The 21,626-nt window shown below is 39.4% G+C and overlaps 1 protein-coding gene across 7 annotated transcripts in view; it reads right to left on the reverse strand.

Annotated features, from left to right (window-relative positions):
• Positions 1-6,383: 6,383 nt before the first annotated feature.
• Positions 6,384-21,626, reverse strand: part of LOC103477253 (signal-induced proliferation-associated 1-like protein 2) — a 112,433-nt gene continuing 97,190 nt past the window's right edge. For 5 of the 7 annotated variants that reach the window (XM_008430231.2, XM_008430234.2, XM_008430230.2 and 2 more), the window contains 5 exons: positions 15,723-15,942; positions 13,541-13,672; positions 8,510-8,627; positions 7,087-7,165; positions 6,384-6,673 (listed from right to left, as the gene is read on the reverse strand). In XM_008430231.2, the coding sequence (XP_008428453.1) occupies positions 6,527-6,673; positions 7,087-7,165; positions 8,510-8,627; positions 13,541-13,672; positions 15,723-15,942 (696 nt within the window). In that variant the 3' untranslated portion in view covers positions 6,384-6,526. The remainder of the gene's footprint in view (positions 6,674-7,086; positions 7,166-8,509; positions 8,628-13,540; positions 13,673-15,722; positions 15,943-21,626) is intronic. The other 2 variants (XM_008430233.2, XM_017308860.1) reach the window with 2 other exon arrangements.

Consider the following 21,626-nt stretch of genomic DNA (forward strand, 5'->3'; position numbering starts at 1 on the left):
AGGACACTGATCTGCACAAAAAAAAAAAAAAAAAAAAAAAAAAAAATATATATATATATATATATATATATATTTTTTTTTTTTTCTTTTGCTCATTTTATGTCACTGTGTTGCAGCTATAGAACATTTCAGTCAATAAAATGTTCTCTTTCCTTCTTTTGTTCCCCTGACATGTTTCATGCAGTAGATATTTCTAACATTTAATGATTATTTCTCAGGATTATATTGGTTTTGCACATTTATTTACTTGTAGCCATGACTCTTTGGATTATAAAGGTTGCTGACCCAAAGGTTTAGGGGCTGAGATTACTAGTAAAAGGTTGTTTGAACCATTTCTCTGTGGATTTGGCCAAATGTTTTGTTGTTAATTTTTCACATTTGACCAAGCATTTTGGTGAATTTAAGTGTCCTGCACTGATGCAGTTATCAAATAAAAATGTAATTCAGTACATTTATGTATGCATTTGCAAAAAAAAAGAAATGTTTTAATTTAATTCAGCGATGTCTTTCTGTATCGCATTGGCCGATACTACACCTCAGATTTCTGCACTGTAAAAACACAAAAGTAATTTTGGTCTAATTTCTAGAGAAAATATGTTATTACACTTGAAATAATTCAAAAAAACTTAAAAGTAAGGCTTGTTTTAAGTAAATAATTATTTGCTATTGTACTAGTTCCACTGGCAGATAAATTAACTTATAACTTGGGGAAAAAATGTCTTGTTGTAAATGAAATAATCTGGCAATCAATATTAAGGAATTATTCACTTAAAACAAGTAAATAAGTTAGTTTTGTTTCAATTTCAAGCGTATTAAGATATTTGGAATAGAAACTAGACCAAAACTACTTGGTAAGATTGTGTTTTTGCAGTACATTTGTATTTTTTTTAAAGTGTAAAGTACACATCTGCAAATAAAAACGAACATAATAAGGTTTTTTTCCTGCATCTGTACCAGGCTGCTAATTACAATGGTGCAGCACTTAGAATACTTTTGCCTTTTCTCATTTATTCTCCAGAAAAAAAAGAAAAAGAAAAAAAAATTAACTCAGCTCTACGTTTGTGAGAAATTTGATACGTGAAGCCGATATCTGGGTCTAGTCGATGAGAACCGCCTCCCCCTTCCCTCTGCACGGTGCCAGCTGTGTTTGAGGCATTCTGAACCCATTCTGGGTAACATGATCCGGACCAGCGTGGAACTCGCAGCAGGGGAGCATCTGCCGTGGGACTGAGGAAGCAGGACAACTGCGCTGCAGTCACAAGCCATTATGAGTGATGAGCCACAAATCTGTGCGGCTGCGGATGACCGTCACTCCTGAACGGAGGAGAAATGTCAGCGTTTATGCTTTGAACCGCTGACACAGGAAGAAATTAAGAGACCAAATATGGTTTGCACAACCGGGAGCCCGAACCATCTGGCTGGTTCAGACCGTCAGCCTAATGGGTTGGGTCTCCGAGTTACAGCTTGTCAGCATATTTTCCGAGGATAATGAAATTCCAGCTTGTCACTGCGTTATTGGATTGGACCGGTGCTTCTGTTGCCACAGCCGCTTGGTTCTCCCTCCAAGCCTCAGTTCATTTTTTTTTAAATGTTTGTCCAGATTTTCCTCATGCAGAAGACGCTTGGCATTTCCATTTAGCTGCTCCACACCCTCGACCCCTCCTCCACCCCCTCCCCTTCATCCGAAGCAGGCAACACTTTCACTTTGTGCCAGTTTGGGTTCCCATCTGCCGTCCTGGCGCTGAGCACATATACGTGTAGATTAACCACCTCCTGACTGCGTGTTGCTCGGGGCCCAACACAGAGCCGGTTGGTGATGTGGAGCGGCCTGACAGGGAGGTCAGGCTGAAACCAGCGACTCCCTGGAGAGTCTGACCCGCTTTCAGACTTTCAAACAGGCAGACATCTCCGCCAAAAACTCACAGGTAAAGCCATTAGCAGCGCAACACGTTGTCTATGTCCCGCTAATGTCGAACAAAACCCGACAATTGGGCGATTACGTTGTTTCTATGAAATAAGAATAAGTTTGTTCACATGATAAGTCATTAAAAAACGTGCTGCGCCATCCACCATCGTTCTCCATCCACTTCCTGTCGTCTTCTTCTTCATGGTTTGCGCCACTGGAAACAGCCGCTTGTTAATCACCACACCTGTGATGTAAAACAAACAAACAAAAAAAACGTGTTTCCACGGCAGTTTCGCAAAATAAACCAATTTCGGTACAAAAAACCCACCTCACCCTAACGCCAAAACTTTTTTATTTTTTACAATCAAAAAATGTAATTTTTTTTCGAAATTGGCGGGTTTTCATTTAGAGAATTTATTTTCAACAAAATAAAATTGCGTGAATAGAAGCGCAGCAATTGACATAAGAACAGTTCGGCCAATGACAAAGTTATTCAAAGTGAGGCCCAGGGGCCATTTGTGGCCTCTGTCCCGATTCTCTTTGGCCCCCAGTTCAATTCAATGAGACAAATCTGATCCCCCAACAAAGATGGTTAACAGAGATGGTAATTAATTGATGTTTATTAAAATATATGGAAAAAAAGAGGCACAACATGAAATATTAAGCATTTCATAACCAGACTTTTTGCATTTTCTTTAATTTTATAGAAAAATCTGACCACATTTATCCAGTGACTTTTACTCTAATGCAGACTTTAATGCATCCAAATATGCATTTAAGTAATTTACCAGGCTCGACTCAATACAGCAAATGTTTCCTGAGAAAGAGTGAACCAAACCCTGTTCTTGTGCTGAAAATACTCATTTGTTCAGTAATTTATTTCCAAATGAGTCCCAAAGAATGTGCAAACTGGATGCCTTTATTTTAATGAGGCAAGGATGCAAAACTCCTTCTCAGGTTTTGAGCTACGCTTCACTTTTCTTCAAACAAAATTAAAATACTGCGTACTTAGTTTATTTTTTGTGGTGTTAGCTTTTTAGAAGAGTTAAAGGTTTTGGCCCAGTTGTTCTTCTGACGTGATAAAAGGTTTGGACACCCCTGACCACCCCTGACCTATGACATAGTGCAGCTGCAAACCTGAGAAACTTTAATAGATTGAGTCGCACTTCAGCAGCTGAGCAGGTTTTATGCAGGAAGTAGCAAACAAATTTAATTGTTTTTCTCTCCACATCTAGAAAGGCTTATGATTAATTATTTAGCAAGCCGCTGCAAACGGTGAAAGCAACATCTGTCATTTATTTAAAGCCCATCAACTCGGAGGGAATCAAGTCCCAAACACATTATGGTTTCATGTTTCAACTGGAAAGACTTAGCAGCACACCTGCTGTTTACTAAACAGGGGATGAGGAAAGTCTGACAGAAAACGATCTTTGTTCCACACATCAGGAACAAGAAAAAAGAAAAGTTCCTGTGCAAAAAATAAAATTAGCTCTTTGTACATGCATCAGCGTCTTAAGCTTTCCTGCATGAATTTCCCTTCTGTGAGGCAAAACCATGAACTCAATAATTGCAGTCAGGGCCTCTAAATTCACAAAATTTAACTGCGGACCTATTGAAAACTCAAAGCTGTGCACTAAACTATCTGATGTATATGAACACTTTCAGCTGATTAAACTTCCTCGAGGCACATGCGATTTGATGAAACTGCCTTTCAATGAGCAGAGACGACCTACAGATCCGTTTTAAGCCACGATTGATCAGAATTCCTTTAAACTTTTTCATGTGAAAGTCTAAATAATAATCAACGTTTCCATCCATCGTCTAAACCCGTTTATCCGTGAGGTCCTTCAGATCTTTCTTATGCAACATTGCTTAACTTAGATTAGAAAAAAAGACACTGCACATGGCAAAAAGGTCTGATTTTTACAACTACATTTATTAAAAACAAAATAATAATAATAAAAAAAAAAAAAACAAAAACAGGAAAACAAACAATCAAATGCGTCCGACATCCCACACCAGGGAGGAGACTGGTAACGAGGAGAGACATTTTTTTTTTAAAAGCATACAAACCAGCGATCTGTTCATCTAGCAGCATCCAAATGTTGGAATTTCCAAAATTATTTATACAGTTAAATATATACTTATTAATTTGTTTTGTGGTTGTTGGTTTGATTTGTTTTGTTGTTGTATTTTTGCCCTGCAAAGCAACACACTTTACAACATACACAGAGCTTTATCTCTCCTTAGTGCAGAAAAAAAACGAAAAACAAATAAAGAAGCTTCATAAAATAAACAACTTTAGGTTAAATAAGCTTAAATAATAGTGTTAAATACAAGACACTTCTGTGGCAGTTATGTACAGAAATAAACACATTTGGCATTGTAAGTGTGGTTCACTGGCGTCCGCTCTGATACTCTAGAAACCACTGCATAAGAACTCATACTGCTGCACTCACACACACTCTCACACTCAAATGATTTTATCTCAGTGAGCCACAGACAAGGCATGTGTTTATAAAAGAGAGCTGACAGAGAAAAACAAAGAAAAAATCCATTTACAACCAGTTTTAGGCACAGTCTCTTCCAGCTTTATAAATACATGTCAAAAAAACATCTGCTTCTCGAAAGAAACTATCCACACTTGTGCTAACTTCCTTTAGAAAAGAAAATCCCCAAAAAAAACTAAATAAAACAAAAAACACAGTTTCGTAACTACCACTTTGTTATTGCTAGGACATTGTGACGGTGAATGGAAACTACTGACAAATATGTGCTGAGGGAGAAAGCACCTTCGAACATCAAAATTACTGCCTTGTGAACCTACGTTACAACACAGAGGAGAAAGAAAGAAAGAAAGAAAACAAATGAAAAAACAGGAAAGTTGACTGAAAACAAACACGTCAAACGTTCAGAACTTCTGTAGCTTTGGGAACGAGAGTTTCAGAGAAAATAAAAGGTCTCGGTTGAGCTACATTCATCCCCTCCCACCCGTCGACACACTGAACATTTCAAGCCCACCATATGTGGATTCCTCCTGGTGCAGGCGGACAGTATCACTTTATTTCGTCTGGTACATTCCTGTCCCCTCCGACTCTCGCCTCAAACCCTCTGCTCCCCCAACGTCCGTGAGGGCCGACGCAGCAGAAACAGCTGAGTGACAGTGTGCGCAGATTGATACAGGTGCCTCTCAGTACATTAGAAAAAAAAAAAGAAAAGTAGTTCAGTAATTCAATTATGAAAAGTGAAACTCGTATTGGATAAATCTACCACACAGAGTGATCTTTTCAAGCTCATATTTCTATTAATCTTGATCATTTTGACTTCACAGTTTCCGAGAAAATAATAGAAAACCAATATTTTTTTTAACATATTGACAGATATTGACTTCCCTTGCAAGTTGTGTAAAGGCTTTTGCCAAAAGAGCTGGCAGTTCAAAGAGAGACGTAAACAAAAATACAAGCGGAAAGTTGAGTGGAAGGAAAAAGTGTGGTAGAAAGAGTTGCACCATCAACAGAGACAACTGAGGGAAGTATAAAACAAAGCCCCTTATAGGCTGCTGTGTAAAAGCATACTAATGGAAAGTTGAGTGAAAGGAACATTTTGTAACATCACAGAAACCAATCCACATGAAGTTTCCACAGTCTATAGCTGTGTTTCCATGTAACTGCGCAAACTGGAGTTATGAAAATAAATGTACTTGATGGAAACATGCCATAAAAAGTTGAGGTGGTTTTTTGGCTGTATTCAAATTAGTATATTTGGAAAAATATTTTTTTTGCATGTGATCAACAACTGGGTGTTACCACTGGCAGAAAATACAAAGAAGACAACAGGAAGTGGTAGGAGGAGGATGGTGCTGCATGATTTTTAATGACTTATCATGTGCACAAACTTATTCACATTCGATTTTAACTATATTTTTCTACTTTATAGAAACACAGCAATTGGAAAATCATGTTTTTTTGACATTAGCACGATATTGACAGTTTTGTGCAAATTTGTTAGCCAGTAATTTAAGAAAGTACCGTAACTTTGTTTTTCATTTCCTGTAACCCATAAACATCAAAATTTAAAATTATGCTTGAAATACATCACCCTGTGTGTTTAAATTTATTCATATGAGTTGCGTGAATAAATTAGCTTTCACAACGTAGCAATGTATTGAGATTCACCCGTACAGTACAGCTGAGTATACAGTACAGTAGACTGACGTGATTTACGTAGGTAGATTAAATGTTGACTACAGTAAATGAGCTTTACATTCCACTTCTGTAAGAAGATCCCAGGACTCAGCGGAGCTCCTTTCCCCTGGAATTACTTTTCTCTAGTCCTCTCTGGAGCAAAACACCACGAGGTTCCCCAAGAGAGACCGGTAACTTTAAAAAGAGGAGCAGAGAGGAGTTCCCCCAAACTACAGTCCAGATCTGGGTTTTCAGTCTCTCTCACAGTGCAGCACAACATCCTAAGTGTGGGGCTTTTAATACTCGTCGTCGTTTTAATGTTGTTTTCGTTGTGGATTTATCTGGGAATCTTACATGGGAGTTGAGTGGGTGCCCAGGAGGGATGAAGGCCTTCTTTTGCTCCGTCTTTCCTCTGTGTTTTTCCTCTCTGCGCCGCTCAGGGTTTCTTGTCGATGGTGTGAAAGAACCACTCTGTAAACTTCCTGAGCTGAGCCGCTGCCGTCTGGCTCTCCTCCTGCAGCCGCATGTTGTCCTGTCTCAGGTGCTGCACCTCCTCCTGCAGCATGGCCTTGTCCTCCTTCTCCTGAAAACACACACACACACACACACACACATCCAGAACAAGAGGCAAATTAGGCTAACACACACAAAGGAGCTGATAAAAGCCCCGCTATTAAAAGCACATCCGTCTTTCGTCGATGCGGCGTAAATGAGAAGCATTAAAGCAGCTAAGCAGCTTTTTCCTCCGCTCTGGTAGAAGTGTATTTCCTCAGCACTCTACTGGAAGTGGGGAAACACTGGGCTGGGACACAATAAGGAACGGAAACAGGATATCAAATTAAGTGGATGAGTATATGTATTACGCAGACCTCAGGGCACCCATTACTCCATGTCGGCCTGAGTGGCACAGACATGCACTAGCTGCTGGTGTTAAAAAAAATAAAAATAAAGAAAAGCACAGAGGTGCCAGAGCTTAAGAACAGGAACATAACTCACCTTTCTGAGGTCCTGCTGCAGCTGCCTGAGGATGACCTCCAGCTGGTTGACTTTTCCAGTTAGTGTGGACGGGGAGCTGCTGTTGGTTTAAACAAACAAACAAAAACACACTGTTAAGAGACGCATTTTTCTTTCATTTTTAACTAATTTAAAGTGCAAATATTGTATTTTAGTCAGAAAAACAAAAAATCTTTAAATAATATACATAATCACATAATCTTTCTAATGATATAAAAGCTAATAAATCATTTTAAAACACTTTTTTCGTAGCATAGAAGAACCTTCAGGAGCTCACCTCTAATAATCATAACCACCATTAGCATATATATGGATGTTGACATATAGGGTTTGTTACATAGAGAGTAAACCCCCACTTTCCTCAAATATCCAGCTGAGCAGAAAAAGTGGGTGAACTTTGTGTCAGTTAAATAAGTTTCTCAGTTCGACTCACTTTTTGCCACAGTATTATAAAAACACGAGCTTTGAACTACGAAACTACCAGACTGTCAGTCAGTACATCTGCAAAAGCTGTTTGAAGAGTAATGTTTTTACCAATGACGAACTATTGCTCAAGCACGATTTTACTTTTAATGAGCCCCGATAGTAAGTTTTTGGTTTTTTTTTACACTAAGTGTATTTTCTCAGCGTCTGAGCCCCAAAAAGAAAAAAAAAAGAAATTCTTGAAACATATACCGCATGTGTAGCAGTTAATGGAAGTGACATTTTAAGGCAAAACAACGCAAGAAAAAAAAATTGTGGACAGACTTTCATTCACCACTCTGGTGAATTACATGCCGACTGGGCTTGCCATAGAGTGCCTTTAAATTCCTGAGTACGCTCACTGGTGTTTTAGGTCTCGCAGCTGCTGACTTCCTCCTCCAAACTGGACCAATCATCCATATAAATCTTGGTGTTATGAGCTCACACTGGAGCTGGGAGAATCTGCAGTCACAACTTTCTACTTGGGTGGCCATTAAGTAATGCATTACTGCTGGAGTTTGGTATAATTGTCGCTCTTCACCAACTTTTAGCTGCATGCTTGGGTGCCTTGCCCTCACTAGATTTTCTTTATTCTTTTGTAAATACTTCTTGGGAAACTAACTATTGCAAATAAGCAGCTTAAAGACATCCGAAAAAGAAAATAAATAATGGAACACTTATTTCACCATATCAGGCCTTCAAGATTGTATTTGGTTTGGAAATATGGTGAGATGCAGATGATGCAACAGTAGATAAACGTGCTAAATGACAAAACTCCTTACAAAATGCTCTAGGTTTTACTCTAGTTCTCTTTCTTTTCTCTGAAAGGCACACACTGCTAACTCGCAGCTGTTAAGTGTTTTCAGCCAAAAATCCCTCTTTGCTTCTTCCAGGAGTTGTGTTTGCGTGTTTGTGCGCTTGTTGTGCTGTGAATGATGCCTACTCTGCTCCCAGCGCTGCTCCCTCTGCCTCCACCACCCGTCTGGTCAGCTCTCTGGAGATCTGCAGCGCCTCCACCCGCTGCATGTCTGTCATGGTGCAGAAAGACGCCACGCGCTGGTCTGGAAACAGAACAGGTGACCAGAACCGGTCAGATAATCCGGCTTTGACATCACAGCAGGAAACCTGAATCAACATGCAGCCAAAGCAGAACAACTTGAACTGAATGCATACGTTCCTAACAGGATGGGTGAGTCATTCATGGTTTCAATGAATGGAGCTTATTTAAGCATTGTTTCAAGCCACTTTACTAAAATCTACATCCAGATAATTCCAGTGTTTCTAGTCAATCTCCTTGGGTTCTGCTTCAGTGGTTTCCACCCTGGAGTTTCCTCTGACAGCTGTTTGGCTCCCACTGTGAAACTGTAAGACACTAGTCATGCTTGTTTCACCATATCAGGCCTTTAAGCTTTGCCAAAGCCACATGGAAAACCCGAACTTGGCACAGCGCGCTCTGGGATTTCTCAGTTTTAAGGCTTAATGCTGTTTTCTCTACAAACCAGTCCTTCTCCAGCCCTTGGTTTAAGACTAAAGATGGGGAAATCTGCATATTCATACCAGAAGTAAGCATTTTCATTAATTCATCCCCCAACTGAAAGATAATCCACTTTAACACAGAAGTTGGATGAGGACAGAGTTGGTTTCTCTCACATGAGGCAGCAAAGACAAACCAGGCCCTAATTTCCATATGAATGATTTCCTTCCTCAGATTCCATGGCTGCATCAGAAAGATTAAAGTCTTCCCAGACAGCAGAGATGCCGCCTGTCTTTTAGCGATGAGGCGATGTCCAGATTTAGTGAGCATTCTGATTAGATTGAAAAAGAAACCACATCACTGTGGACAGGAAAGATGCTGTAACTGTAAGTGATCCTGCTTATTTGTGGGGGATATCAAAATATTTGGAAATGATTTACCAAAATTTATTTTATTAGGGTTTCAGGCCTGCAGCATCTCCAAGCACACAGCAAAAAACTTGATTGTAACGGCTCCATTTTTGTCATTAATATTCAGTTTGAATAAAGCGCAAAGCCTGAACCAGGCAAAAATCTAAGAGGGGTCCTTTGGAGATCTAGCTGAATACATGCAATGCTCCTCAGATTAGACAAAATCTCTAAATCCACCAATTGGAGTTTTATTTCTTAAGGTTTAAGACATAAAATCGATTGATTGTCTGCAGCTGTGTTCAGCAGCATTATCTAGCTGAACACAGCAAAGGAAGCAGAGTTAAAGTATTTTTAAACATAACTAAAGGTGATTTATTATACCTCCTCGAACAGGGGAAGTTAGGTGTATATGCTATATAAAACATGTTTATCACATTTTTTGCATTAAATCATTCTTAGATAATGAAATTCTAGTCTGCTCAGTTCTAACTGTTTCACGATGAGGTGTTTTAGTGCGACTTGTCACTTTAAATCCAAATTAGCTGCTGCTGGCCACATCCCCAAACTCAATGTTTACACTCACACGTGAAAATGGCTGCAGACAGATGCCCATATACAGTCATACATCTTTGAAAAGCAGAAGTAGATCCTCCTGCACAACCAACAAGAATGCAGCAAGTAGTTTCTGGATGGTGGATCAACAACAAAACACTTGTCTTTTCCAGCTGCCATTGTACAGCACACACAGCGGTAAAACCAGCTGACCAAATGTCCTGGAACTCAGATTCGGCTGCTAGGTAACGGGATAGGCCTCACCGGGGTTTGCTAGGTGACAGGTATGGAAGTATAAAAATGTGCAAAATGTGAGTTTTGCATATTGCATTCTCTTTAAGACACATGCAAAATAAAGCTTTACTCCTAGCTAGTTTATAATTTACAGCTCCATTAGAGTAAAATACTTTTGGATTTAATTTTAGTCCCTAATAAGAAAAATAATTCTGAGATTATAGAATCCCAGAATATTGTGGGAAGGTTGGCTAAAGCAATTTTCAAAGTATTTTGCACACATTCAGTCATGGCCTGACATCAATTTTGTAATGGACAAAGTCTGAATGGCTAAGAGGCAAAAAATTACATTAAAATAATATTTAAACATACTATGTATTTGCAGATTTTTGCAAATCTCACTGTAATTTGGCAACTTTTGGACAATTTCAGTATTTTAGTGGGTCAATATTGATAATACAGCTACACTGCATATTCATGCTGTCCTCAGTGACAGTTTGAAATAGTTTTTTTTCTTTGCAGGAAAGCTATTTACAACCCTAATTAATATTATTACTAGAGCAGTCATTCATCAAGCGACCCGTCGTGTTTATGAGTTAAAAAATGTTTAAAGTTGACAGGAAATTTGAAAATATCACTTGATAATTACAGTATGTGTAAGATTGGAAGATTAACACATGAAAAGACTTAAAAAATGCAGACATTTTAAAAAGACTTAAATAAATAGGCAATGCTTAGACTGGTGGGGGCACATGTAAAGCCTGGTGGCCTGCCAGGCTTATAATATCCTGGTATTAGATAATATTAATGTTAATAACAGATGACAGTGAAATAAAAATGCACCAGGAGGGGAGTGCACAGGACATAGGAGGTTTGGAACCCAGTTATATCTGCTTGAAAATGTGGTATTTCATCAAATTTTCACAGGACAGTTTTTACTTCTCAGCTGTGAACAGTTTTCTTCACCTTGAAACAACAGAACATTTATTATGAGTGTCTTTCATCTTTATTGACCTCATTGTCTCCTTGCTCTCATAGCATAGCTGCTTAAATGTCCAAGAATGATGCTCCAGCTTGCATTGACTGGCGTGACAACAGCCTTACTGCTGTCAGTCAAGCTCTTCATCATCTCCGCTGAACCCCCCTCTCCCTCAGTAAGTGATGGACTTTATGCTTTGAAGCCGGAAACGAACCAAAGGCGAAACGCCGCACTGACAAATGAGTGAACACAAGCTATGCTGTATGCTCACGGGTCAGGGTCAGACAGAGTTCAAACAGAGAAAAAAAAATCTTATGGTATGCTAGTGGAAGATGAAATGCACTGACATGACAGTAGAGCTTAAATTAAGCATAATAAAATATATAAACAGATGATGCTGCACATGATGTGGAAAAACTTATTGAAACTGGATCAGTTACAGACAGAGAAATATAATTCAAGCATTTATTACTGGTGGTTTTTATGATTATAACAGCTAACGGAAACCAAAAAGAAATTACCTGCCTAAATATCTGCGTTAGTGCAGAGTGGCATGGAGGTGATCAGCCTGTGGTTCTGTTTAGCTGTTAAGGAAACACTGGTAGCTTTCAGCTCATCTGAACTGCTAGATCTGGTATTTCTCATCTTTTTGTTAATACTCCTAAGCTGTATAGCTTTTTGTTCAGGCAAGTACTCTACCGATTCCTGCTGGTAAATTAGTGTCCCTGTAAAACTTGTTGGCAAATAAAAAGATGAGGCGCTCTAAAATGTTGCGGTAGACTTCTGTGCTGATTTTGGACTCGAGAAAACAAATTGGATCTGAAAAGAGAACTGGACAACTGAGCAGAGTGCCGATTTTTCAAATTAGGCCAAGTAATTTATCACAGTTTTTTTTATACTCAACCTTCCATCAATATTTTTAAATAAAGAACTGAAAAACTACTTTATTTACCAATGACGTTTTTTGTTCCTGACCTTATTTCTGAAGGAGGTCAGTAGTGGAGGTTCCATTACAAATGTGCGGTTACTGCCAAAAAAAACACAATTTTATAATCGCAGTGTTTCCTTTACATAAGAAACACAATTAAAAGCCTTCATGATTAAGTTTGTTGACTCGATAAGTCAGTAAAACATGCCACACCATCATCCTCCTCCTACCACTTCGTCTTTTCCACCAGCCACGACAGCCATTGTTCATCCCATAACTTGTGAAATAAACTAATTTCGTTAGAGTAAAAAAAAAAAAAAACAAAACTACTCCATTCTACCACAAAAACCATAACTGGAAAAAAATGCTTCTTTTGAAATTGCAGTTTTTTCATTAAGAAAATTAGTTTTCTTAATTCCATTTTGAGGAATTTTATGGTCAATGTGAACTTATTAATGACCATCTGTTAGCGTTCTAGATAATTGTGTAGGCCGTCACATGACCATAACATTACATTCATCACTTTTAATTGGTCTAATGCTAAACTTTAATTGTCTGGGAAACTTATTTATGGGTTTTTATTAGATGTAAGCCATAATCATCAACAGAAGTGAAACACATGAAACATATTTCCTGCTATGGGTAAGTAATAGATATGTATGTTTCATTATTGAAAAAAGTCGACGTGTTATTTTAGGGGTGGACAATAAATCAGTAACAATATGTCGGGATAGACACATGATCAATATGAATAAATACAACTAAGAGCGTTCCGAACATGAATGGTCACACCACCAGATTGACTGTATTTCAGATATTTGAAACAAAAAACTAATCAATAATCATCAATATTGACCAATATGAAATACTCATATCGTGATATGGTTTTCAGCCATATCGTTCAATATTATATTCTAATTTGTAATCCAGCTAAGCAGATCTTAATTTATGCAAGGCATTTTTGCCTACCTGCCGGTGTTATTGAACAAAAAGCTAAAGTAAAACCTTCATAGTAAAAAGAAACCAAAGTGTAAAAGTTTTTCCTGACTTCCTGGTTTTATGGTGCGGAAATTGGTTCCACCTCTGAGCGGTGACATGACGGCTCATTTTTAGAGATAACTGTGCTTGATGGGAACCACAAAGAAGTGCTGGGAGCAAAGGTGCAAAAAGCAGGACTCCCAAAAGTGACCTCCAGTAGCACTTAGGAGAAGGTAGTAGAGACAAAAAGAAAACCACACAGCTGACAAAAATCTAACGCATGCAAGCGAGCGAGCACTTGCAGCTTACAGACACACAAACACACACTGCGCAAAGCAGCTGGGGGGTCAGGGAGGTCGGGGCTGGAGGAAGAGGAAGGTTTTAGACAAGGTGCCAGCAGCTCTAGCCAAGCTGGTTACCTTCAAAGGCTCGTGCTGCATCGACCAGGTGAGACCAGTCCAGGCCCGAGGCAGTGTCTGGGAGGGGCATGAGGCCCGGGTCGCTGAACTTGGACCTATCCGCCAAGGAGCCGTCAGAGAACCAAAACTCACCTGCAGAGACAGGCAGGTATTGTGTTGAGTGTCTGAGCCCGGCCTGAGTTCAGGGCTAAGCGTCGACAGGGGGGGAATGAGAGAGGGGCATCGGAGGGGAAAAGTTGGGAGCTTATGTTAACTATTTATCGCTGCTAAAAAAAAAAAAAGAAGGGATATTTATGTAACCCCTGGATGCATCTGGAAAATCCTCAAAGAATGGAAACGCTCACTCTTAAGAGGAACGTCTTGCATCAGCGTGAGAGGTTCAAGTCACATTAAACCAACTTCTCTGCAAATCACCAGAGAGGCACCGTTTGAGGGGTAATAAATGACTTGTCTCGGAGAATATCTTCACGTTTCAGTCAACATCTCCGCTCCCTTCCATCTGCGTCTCAACCCTGAAAGACGCAAAACGCAACTAGCACACTCCCGCTCACCGGAGAGGCATTTAGAAAAGCTCGAGCAAGGAGTCAGCGAAGAGACGGAGAGCTTGAGGTGACATTCTCTTTTCAATTTACCAAGCTTCTCGGAGCTTGAGTGATTCACTGTTTACCAAATTGGGCCGTCTCTGCGAGGGGAAAAAAGAGAGAGCCTTCATTCTCAACTATCCTTCAAAACAATCAGGAACCCATCAGGTTGACAGCCAGAACAGGCCGGAGAGAAAAACATCTTTCCAAAGCCCATTTTCTACCTAATGGCGGCAGCAAGAGACAGGTGAGGAGCGGTATGGAAATGAGACCGGAGGGACAGAGAGGGAAGGCAGGGATGGGGATGATGAGCGAACGAAACATAATGTATGACAGAAACTGTGAAAACCCTGGGTGGAAAAACTGGCACATTCAAGTCAGCGATGTTAAAACCGGGACACATCACACCTGTCATTTACTTCCTTACATTCAGAGGATTCGGGGTTGAAGAGTCAGGAAAGTGTCTGCTTGAAGCAGGCGCAGAGGCAGAGAGCGTGCGAGTAGCTTGCAGCCCCACCCATTTCCAATTAGTTTGCTATATGGAGGAGTGTTGCTGAAATGTGTTCAGTTGTGCTAATGATATCAGTCGGGCACAAGTGGCTCTTCAAGCAAGTAACTATATCCTGGCTCTTATCTGGTGCCAGAAGGAGGGAGAGATAATCATGGAGCAACATGATGAGAAAGTGTTACTAGCCTTCTGTCTCTCTGAGACGTTTTGGAGTTGTGTTTATATCAAAAACAGATTCTTTCTGGTGTTTGTTAATGCACAGTTCATGTTACTCTAGGAGTTTAACCGTCATTCCCATGCAGAGCCCTGTAAAAGTATCCCTTACAGTTTATTATGTCACAACCACAATTTTCAGTGTATGTGCATTTTTTTGAAAATAAACTCAGAACATCAATTCTCAAGTCTTATCACAGATTTTCAATTAGATTTAGATCTGGACTTTCACTGAACACAGAGTAATATAAACCCTGGCGTAGCTTTGGATGTACGTTAAGAGCAATTTCAAGTGCAGGTTTTGTTCCTTAATTCCTTAATATTGATTTAAAAAAATCTAGATTGTTATTTTCATAACAATAAATTTATCAGGTGTTATAAGTAAAATAATATGCCAGTGGAACTAGTATTTTATCATCTATTAAGGCACTATTAACTTAAATAAAGCCCCTATATCTTACTAAAAAGCTACTTGTAAGTTAGTTTTGTTTTATTTCAAGTGTCGTCAGATGTTTTCATTAAAAACTTGACCAGAATACTTGGTAAGTCTTTGTGTTTTTGCAATGCACGTCTTCATGATGGTGTTTGTTCACTAAAGCTTTCCAACAAAGCCTCTGCGGTCTTCACAGAACAGCTGGATTTATACAGAGATGAAATTACACACAGGTGGACTCCATTTACTAATTAAGACACTTCAGGGGGTAGAGAGTACAAATGAACGCCACATTCTGATTTTTTATTTGTAAAACAGAGTAGAAAACCGTGCGTAGTGTTTCTGTATCGCATAAAACCCGGTAAATACTCTGAAGTTTGTGGTTGCAACGAGACAGAATGTTGAGATAGTCAAAAGGTGAACACTTTGCAGTGTGTTGGCACTCACTGCGCAGGTTGGACGCTCCCTGGTTGTGGACCATGCGAGGAGGCAGTGTGCTGTGGTAAGGTGGCGTGGTGCTGAACAGGATGTCGTTGGGCATGGCTTGATCGAGCATGGAGCTGCGAGAGCTGGCGTAGGACGAAGCCTTCCTGTTGCTGCACACGCTCTCGTCCGACAGGGTTCGGTAGAGCGAGCGTCTCGGTGACAAACTGCCCGGTGCCAACACCTGCAGGAAAAGGAGAAGAAGTCATATCTACGTAGTTGCAAAAAGAAAAAAAACCCTGCAAGTACTGGAAAATCCCCCCCTGTTGCATGCTCCGCTGACATCCTTTGACTTTCTTGGGCGCAGCGGGGTTACAACAGAAGTCAGCTGGGCGGGTGAGGCAGTGACATCAGGGAGCTGTGTCAGGAATCAATTACAGCCTTTGCTCTCAGGAAAATGCGACTGATTGAGCACAGCTGGAGAGTGTCTGACAGAGTGGGAAACACAGGGGACAAGGCTGGTGGAGGTGGTGACAGAGGTCACTCCCCTGTGGCAACCACTGGTCACTGAGCTTAATGTCAGAAGCCACAGACAGCAGAGAGGAAATCTCCAACAAGTCCAAAGAGTTTCGTTTTCATTTCGTAAAAGATCGAGCTCTCAAGCAAAGCCTAACTGCATCTAAATTCAAAGAAATGATCAGAAGAATGATGCAAAAAAAAACGGCATGATCAGATACAAATGATCAGATGCGCTAAAGAAATTATGTCATTACATTTTAAGCAATAAAATATTGGTTTTCTTAAATAACTTAATTATTTGTTCATTTGCATTTACAATACTGTATAAAATAAGCATACGTGGTTAAATAAAAAATCTGCAGAAAGAGTCAAAATTAGTTGTCAGAATAATTGATAACTAAAATAATCGTTAGTTGCAGCCCAAAAAAATATACCAGATCTTAATAAGTTTTAGGTAAATTTAGTTTTATTTTTGCTGACTGAACATATCTGAAAATCTAAATCCATCATTAAGCAATTAATTCAAGAAACAAATGTTCAGCTGATGGTCTTTAACATTTTAAGATACTTCAAATTGCAGCAGGGATATTTGTGCAACAGGTTGCAACTGTTTATAATCAGAAGTAAAGCAAATTTTAAAGGTAATTTTCATTCAATAATCCCCAAAAACAAGGCTAATAAAATAATTTGAGGCCCATACTTCAGCTGAACTCAAGTTTTTTCCCTGTTGGTCTACTCTACTTCCTCCAAAATAGGTCAGTTTAAGAAGCCAGGAAACATGACATGCTCTGCACCCCTGAAGAGTAGGAGCTTCGAATGAAAAGCCTTTGTTACTCGTTTTTTGTCGTTTATTTCAGTGATCACTTTTCCTGTTCTGGAATACCAGTTTAAAATTCTCACTGGTGTTTTCTTTTTCCAGTTCTATAACAGTTTATGCTGCATTTAGTCACGCGGGGTTCTTCAAATTTACTACAGCCTATTGATTCTTAAAGCAGATGTATACGTTTGACTCCATGTGTTGTATAACTGTGGACTTGTTCCTTCAGCTCTGCCCTTGTTTAATGCTTGATTCATGTCTGTCATGAATTAATATTTAATGCCATGAAGAGGAAAAAAACACATATACAAGTTACACCTGACTAAAAGTTGCAGAATCAGCCAATCTATGAAAAAAAGTATGAATTGTAGTGGACATGCAGCATGTGAACCTACATGTAAGAAAGGGCTGTGTTTTTGTTCTTGACTAGTTTTTTGAAGAATGTCTTCGAATCTAGATAGGTGTACTAGTGAAGCAGGTAGATAAAATTGATGATGAAGCATTAGGCTTGCTATGAGGTCTATATTCTAGTGTTCTGAGCATCTGAGCTAATTTTAGAAACAGAAGTAACGAAAACAATTACCACACAATCCACCTGTTAGCCAGTAAAGAAGCTTGATACCTGTTAGGTTGAACGCATGCTGGTGGACAAACATTTCTGGCCAATCCCTCTTGCTTGATTTTGTCTTTTGGTGCTACACCTTACTAGATTTTTTGGGAACACTTTATTTGATGGGGTGTGCATAAGACTGACATGACACTGTCATAAACATGACATAAGATCTGCCATGAACATGAAAAGAGTCTTTATGAATGTTTATGACTGTTGTCACGAAGTGTCATTCGATAAATGACACTTTTAATGCAAAGCTGCTTTAAAACTTGCATTAAAAGTCCATTAAAAGTGTCATTATTTACTGAATGAGTGTCATGGCAGTCTTATGCACACCCTATCAAATAAAGTGTTACCAATGATTTTTGTGCCCTTCCACTGACTGATACCTTCATAAAATTAATTATTTTGATCTTTGAAAACCTCTTATTTGAAAGGTTGTTTGACAAAGTATTATCTTTGAGTGTTTTTAATTTCTTTTATATTTTTCCCTGAATCATATTGGTTGAACAGGATAAGAAAAGGTGGAAGAAAATCCAAAATTATTTCTTTTTTGCTGTTATACAGAACCTCACCACACTCTAGATGAGAAAAACATTTTCTCTCATCTATTCTTAGTTCATATGATAGAAAATTAAAGTACTTCTGTCATGCAGGTCATGCTCTCAAGGAGAATGAATTCAGATAAACTGAATTATGAAGTGGTAAAGCAGGCAAACAAATCGGCATAATGAACGTTCTGGATCGGCTAGTCTATGCTGAAGTTGTGTGGAGAAAAAGCCTCCGGGTTAGCTGTGCATCATCCATCTCTAAATGTGTCAGAGTAAACACATAAGGTGCTTTAGATCGGCCATTATAGCTTGCAGTATGGGGCTATACATCATGGTCAATTAGACCGCTGACCTTATTCTGCCATATTGATCTGTGCATCGTTGATTATTTGAGGGTGACTTTTGTCACTGCTTAATGTACAGAATAAAATGAGTGCAATAGAAAGGTTAAAGGATGTGCTGTCAGGTCAACCAATGTATCCACAGGCAGCTAGGACCAAAATCCTTTGCAGTTAGTGGTTTGGTAATAAAACTGCTGGGTCATCCAGCATAAAAAATCTACAGCTACAGGCCGAAACATGCTGCTGCCAAGGCCAAAATGAAGATGTTAAAACTCTTCCTTGGTCGGGAAATTAGCACCATCACAACTTACGCAGGATGCCACAGCAGGGAGAGTAGTGTCTCATTACTGCGGTCATAGTTGTTACAGAGGATCTCCTGTTTAAACACACAAAACCACGACGACCAATCCCATCCATCACTGTCCCATTTAGTTTACATAAATACAGAAGGAGTGACATCAAAAGCAGCCACAAATGATACACGGAGCAGCTGCACAGATCGGTAAATATCTGCCTCTTTCTTCCCAGCTGTAACCCACAATGCGCTGCTATCTCCACAAGCCAACACCCAGCCATCTCCATTTCAAAGCGAGATCCCCCACAAGTCCCTCAGTGGGAATTTAACAAACATTCAGTCTGTCTTTAAAGCAGAGATATGCTTATGCCTCCTTCAGCCCAAACACACTTTTCTCATATTCAAAGTTTACAAGATAAAACCCCGCAAGGTTATCACACATCGGAGCAACTTTAGGATTCTCGCTTCTATAAGAGGCAGAAAATATCAGAATTAAGTCTTGAATAAAACTGCAGATCAGATAAATCATCAGTGAAATGCACTGCATGATTGCAACATGGAAAAGTCTTTAAAAGTGTACAGATACTCTTCTATTGAAAGATGACAAAAATCTGACAGATGATCAGTTATTAAAGGTACATCTAAATCCACTAAGACCGACTCGGGCAGCTTTGGGCTGTTAGATCTTAGCGTTTCTTTGTACAGCAGCACTCTTATCAGCGCTGCCAGCTCTGACACATCCACCGAGACTTTTTCCTGATTACCCTGACTTGCAGCTCGCGGCGAACAAAGACAGCAACCGGCGCTGGCCCCTTTTTGACGTGCCACTGGGGAGGATGTGTTTGGACAACCACCTATTCAGATGCTTTTCTTTTGTTTCCCACCGAAGGTTCAAAAGAGGAATGTTGTGGGAGACTAAGCCTGCGAACGGCCTTTCCTCTGCGTCAGCCACACAATGGGCTGTCTGTCGGACATGGCTGGCAAGGAAAGTCTCTGTGCACCTGCTTGTCCGTACAAAGACTGGCATTGGGCGACAGTCAGAGGGCACACTGAGCTTTGTTGCATCCGCTGCTTGGTCACCTAGAATATTAACTAGTATGCAGAGGTGAGTAGTAACTTGCTACATTTACTTAAAGAAAAATTTATTTTTATTGAACTGTAGTTTTTACTTTTACTTTTTTGTGTTCTTTGGTCCACAAGTTCTTATATATATATTTATTGGTCTGTTTGTTGACGTAATTTTTAAATATCAAATTTTTAGTTTACTCAGTACTTGTGACGCCTTTTTCCCCAAATACTTTTTTTTATCTAGAGTAATTTCTCGGATGGATACCCTTTACTTTTATTTGAATAAAAATATGTTGAAGTAGTGCTACTTTTACTTGAGTACAATTTTTGGGTACCGTTCCCTCCTCTGGTAACGTGACATTTTTAAACCTTGCCTCCAGCTTTGTCGTTTTCATGATTTAACTCTTTCATGTACCCACCCTGCAGTGTGTCTTATTTGGGACCATATGCATGTCTGGCAGGAATGCTCGGCATCGGGCTCCCCATGATACTTCTCGCTCTTCAATTGTTTTTCCGTGCTCTGTGCTATCAGACTGGAGAGGGCGATTATAGTAACAAACCAGCTGGCTGAGTCCTCTGGGTCTCTGGCTGCTCTACTTCTTGGTTGTAAACAAAACATATTCAAATCAAGGTGTTTGTTTCTCTCGTTATTGAAACTGTGTTAAAACAGCTTGGTCCTTTTAGAAGTAAGCCAAAGGGATTCAAAGCTGCAAACAAGTGCTGTGCACTGAACTGATTCATGTGAGGGACAGGCCTGGCTGTGCCAGAGGACACTGCTGGCTGCCTTTGTATTAAAAATGACCGGCGTCCAACAGAACCCATTTGGAGGTCTCCAGGGTCTCATCCTGGTCGATAATGGACGAGTGTTGAGGCACTGGGGAACTGGGGATACAATTAATTGTTCTGAGGAACATCAAACATCTTTCTGCAATTTCCTGTCCCTAATATCCCAACTGTGTAAACTCAGGCTCCTTTTGGAATTAGGTTAACATAACGCTGAGCGAGTCAGGGGTCACACAGGGGTCAGCAGGGCGGAGGTCCATCAGCTGCGGAGCAGATGTTTCTTCTACTGTGACGTGGAGAAAGTATCTGCTCAGGGTCCGCCCTCATATCATCATCTACACTTATTATGAAAAGACAATGGCTTTATAAAGAGGAGCAGAATATTAAATATCCTGTAATCAGAGTAAATAAACAAGTGATTCCCAATAAATTAGAAATCACTATAAAGTTAATTTATTGCAGTTCTTCAGTTCAAAACTTTTTCACTACACAGTGATGGTGATACATTTCGAGTATGTTAAATTTGAAGGTCAGGAAAATCTAAAGTTGTGTTTCCCAGGAAAGTATGATATTACTTCATCCCATTAAAAATAGATTTTTTAAGCAAAATGATGGCTTACTGAAAGGTATGTCCAGGCACTCTACAGTAGATTCACTCAATCATTGGTCAGAGCTCCTTTTGCATCTTTTACTGCATCAATCCAAAGATAATTTCTAAAAGTTCTGAATTAAAAGTCGTTTTTGGTGAAGTTAAAATTTCAAAATGTTCATAGAAACCAACTTTTAGACTTTTGAGATCAAAATTAAGACTTGAAAAGTACCATTATGTGGATAATGAATCCATACAATATTTAGGGTTTGATTAACAGCTAAGGGAAACCAAAAAGTCAGTTTTTTCTAAAGACAAAAAAATATAAGTAACTTATATAAATATATATAAG

This window comes from Poecilia reticulata, linkage group LG15 (genome assembly GCF_000633615.1).
Source record: "Poecilia reticulata strain Guanapo linkage group LG15, Guppy_female_1.0+MT, whole genome shotgun sequence".
NCBI classification, from domain to species: Eukaryota; Metazoa; Chordata; class Actinopteri; order Cyprinodontiformes; family Poeciliidae; genus Poecilia; species Poecilia reticulata.